Below are 3,878 nucleotides of genomic sequence, written 5' to 3' on the forward strand. Positions count from 1 at the left end.
TAGAATTTGGTTTGAAACCTAGAAATATAATTAGAATCAAAATGTAGAACTTATTTTTGAATTATGCTTACAATAATAATAGAGATTAGAATTATGACCACAATTCAAAGTAGTTTTCATGAATATATAGAATCATATATATATATATATATATATATATATATATATATATATATATATATAATCCACATTATCATACGTTGGAAAAGTTCATATCATGATAAAATGATTGACTATAAATATTTATAATTGCACTATTAGGATCAAACAGAAATTTTACATTTGATTAATAAATTATTAAAAAGAATATTATAATAATTTTTAGTACGGAAGATAGGAACAAATATCAAATACAACTATTTATCAAAACAAATCATCACCATACTTATTCCTCTCACTGTCCCCTAATTACTCTTCAACATATACAACAAACAAGAAGTTTTGTTGTCATATATTCGCTTGCAATAGAAATCAAAGAAATCAAATTTGTGATTCACTTGCATATATATATATATATATATATATATATATATATATATATATATATATATATATATATATATATATATATAATTGATTGTACATCTAAAATTTTAGTCTTTATTTAGTATATAACTAAAAATTTAATTCATCAAATCTTCACTTTCTATTGTTGTTCATAATTTAACACAATGCTAATTGTGATATAAATCTTTCTTGTCATTTGTATAAATAGATATAAATAATTTTTTAGATAGCAGAGGAGCTGAGCAATGACCTTAAACAATCATTACCCACTTTCGATGGTCATGGAAAAGTACTTTCATGTTCATCACCTTTCAGCATAGTCTAGGGCTTTATGGGTTGCATTTCAGTTGATTGGCGAATCAACTATGTGGTGCAACAAGCGCAATTAGGCCCCGTTTGGTTGTTGGAATATGAGTGGAATAGGAAAACGAAATTAGAATATGTTTTATATTCGTTGTTTGGTAAGCTCAATTGGAATTGGGAATAGGAAGACATATTCCAATTTTGCCCCTAAAATGAGCATATGTCTATGCCAAAAAATATCTGTTATTGGAATGGGCCATTTCCATTCCCATTCCGATTTTCCATTAAAAAAAAAATTAATTTTTTTTAAATTTTTTTTTTTGAATTTTTTTTTTTTGAATTTTTTTTTTTTGAATTTTTTTTTTTTTGAAATTTTTTTTTTTTGAATTTTTTTTTTTACTTTTACTTTTTGAATTTTTTTTGTTAAATTTTTTTTAATAACATTTTTTAAAATTATATCTATTTGTTTAAAAAAATAAAAATGAAAATGAATTAACTAAAAAAATAATAAATTAAAAAAAAATTAGGAAAAATGTTTTTAAAATTTCAAAACTTAACCTTATTCCTATTCTATTTTTGTACAACCAAACAATAGATTAACATATTCCCACTCGAATTCCAAGTGCACCAAACATGATTGGAATTGCCTATTTCTATTCCCATTCCTCATTTCCATTCCCATTCCATTTTTCTATTCTAATTTTTTATTCCTATGCCAGCAACCAAATGGGGCCTTAATGGCTGAGAGGAAGTTGTGACCAGGACAAATATCTTGGGAATACTTTTTATCTCTTTTAAATGAAGCGCTTGTTGCCTCTGCTGAGTTTCAAAACTTGATTAAAGGGGTCATGGCAGTGACCAAATATAAGGAGCGATTTTGTTATTTGTGAAATATGTTCCATAGTATTTGTAGGATGAGAATTTTAGAATGGATATAAGTTTGTATTGGGATTACATACCCAGATTGGATCTGTGGTCAAAATGCATGAACTGGAAACCCATAGAATTCGCACACAGAAAGATGTTTCTTTAGGAAAATAAACTTTTGTTGAGAATGCAACGAGTAGCTCTAAATAGAGAACTTTTATTAAATGGTATGAAAATAGTATTCCGAAGTGGTCTACCTTTTCCTTGTTTTATTTTTATTGAATCGATCACAAAAAATTAAGCTCAAGAAGGTTAGGCGAACATCTTCTGAATGTAATCCACGAGTTGTTGGGTGATACGGAAGGCCTTGCTGAGCACGGAATCGGGGAGAGGGGGGTTCGCGCCAAAGAGAGAATCGGCGATTGTCTGCACTCCCGGGAGCTGGCTGCTCAAAGCAGCGATGGCCACTGCGTTCTCTTTCCCCACATTCTGCTGGAAATGCACGAGCGCCTTGGGGAAGACGAACACGTCTCCCTTCTCCAACGTCTTGCTGAAGAAGGTGTTGTTGGTGTCGATAAACCCTACAAAGAGCTCGCCTTCCGCTAGAAAGAGAACCTCGGTGGCTCTGGGGTGGGTGTGAGGAGGATTAATTCCACCCACTGCGTAGTCGATGCGGACCAGAGATATTCCCAACGTGTTCAGCCCCGGTATCTGCATTACGTTGGCAGCGGTCACGTTGGAGCCAACTGCATTGTCGGTGTTCCCCGCCTGCGCCAGCCCCCTGAAGAAGAAGTCTTCTGCCGATACATCCTCGCTCTCTTTGCAAACGAACCCGTTCACCAACACTGTGAAAAACAATCATATAATCAGTACCTACATTTGTAATGAGCACATATCTGCAATATCATTTTTTCATATGCTCTACTCACCTTTGCTTTCCAAGTCTGCAACGCAGAAATCCTGCAAGGGATCGGAATCCGCTGCCATGACGCCTTTGCTGAAACAACATATCAACAGAACAAGCCCCAGCGTGAAGTACATCATCCTGTTACCCATTATGACAGGAACACAGAGAGAAGAATATTGTGAATAAGGAGCTCAGGATGTGGATAATTGAATTGAGCACTATTGCAAGCCCATTGCATGCTTTATATGCTTGAAAGGTTAACTGCTCCTCAAGGACTCATTCATAATTTTCCTGGATGCTCACCTGACGATCAACCCACCTGCTACCGCGGATATACTCTTATCATTCTTTTATTATGGTTGAAACCTTCTACGCTGAGGTTCCTGAAAGCCAATATTATGTATGCTATTGCTCCCTCGTAGAATTGGTAAACTAGGGAAACTGAATGATGTTTTTCAAACACAGTTGACTACTTCGCAAGGACTCATTCATCTTGACTCCGTCTATTTTACCCCCTTCTTCCAATATGATGACATACTTCCATAGGGATTTTGAACGTAAGCCCTATTGCATATGGTTAAGCCAAGAGGCTTTCTACAGTGACAACAATCTTCAATGTAAACATTTTCCATTTTCAAAAAAAATTGATGTCCATTTACATGTCAAAAATATATAGAAATAGATTAAATATAATTATAATTATAATTGTAAAAATTACAGAGAGGAAATGGAAGTAAAAATGAGGCGGATCAAGAATTTCGAATTATTTCCTCACGCCTCTTAGACTCACATAAATATGCGATGATGAAAATTATGGGATTATGAAAATAGGTGCCTAAAAAAGAAAGATATCTCTCGGCTTATTTTATATATATAATATATATATAAGCTAGTTACCTCCACATTCATTTCATATTGTCCGCGTTTTCTCCTCCTCACCACTCTGGAGGTTAATATGATTTAGGTTGGTTTGATCGGGAACCTTAATGCAATGGATAAAATAAATCGATCTGAAAAGATAGCTTAATAAGATTTAATAACTAAATTAAATATCACAAACAACTACTGCCTCGATTAAAAAATATCTAATGATATTAGTTATTTATATAATAATTAATTATATATTAACATTTAATATCAGAAACAAGTACTCTATCCGTTTAATATTAAGATTTACAAATATATTATTTATATAATAATTAATTAGACATTTATTTTTAAATTTTAATTAAAATAAATATTAATTCTGTATTAGTTCTTAAAAATAAAGAAATTAAATTTGATTTGATCACTT

At 32.1% G+C, this 3,878-nt stretch overlaps 1 protein-coding gene across 1 annotated transcript; it reads right to left on the reverse strand.

Annotated features, from left to right (window-relative positions):
• Positions 1-1,874: 1,874 nt before the first annotated feature.
• Positions 1,875-2,771, reverse strand: LOC149568840 (putative germin-like protein 2-3). The gene is made up of 2 exons (XM_089817631.1): positions 2,607-2,771; positions 1,875-2,522 (listed from the first exon to the last, which is right to left on the reverse strand). Exons 1-2 carry the CDS (start codon positions 2,731-2,733, stop codon positions 1,990-1,992), a joined length of 660 nt encoding a protein of 219 aa, XP_089673757.1. The 5' UTR covers positions 2,734-2,771; the 3' UTR covers positions 1,875-1,989.
• Positions 2,772-3,878: the final 1,107 nt, after the last annotated feature.

The sequence above is a fragment of the Cupressus sempervirens genome, chromosome 3, assembly GCF_028749045.1.
Source record: "Cupressus sempervirens isolate cs-2001-9-10 chromosome 3, ASM2874904v1, whole genome shotgun sequence".
In the NCBI taxonomy this organism is placed as follows: Eukaryota; Viridiplantae; Streptophyta; class Pinopsida; order Cupressales; family Cupressaceae; genus Cupressus; species Cupressus sempervirens.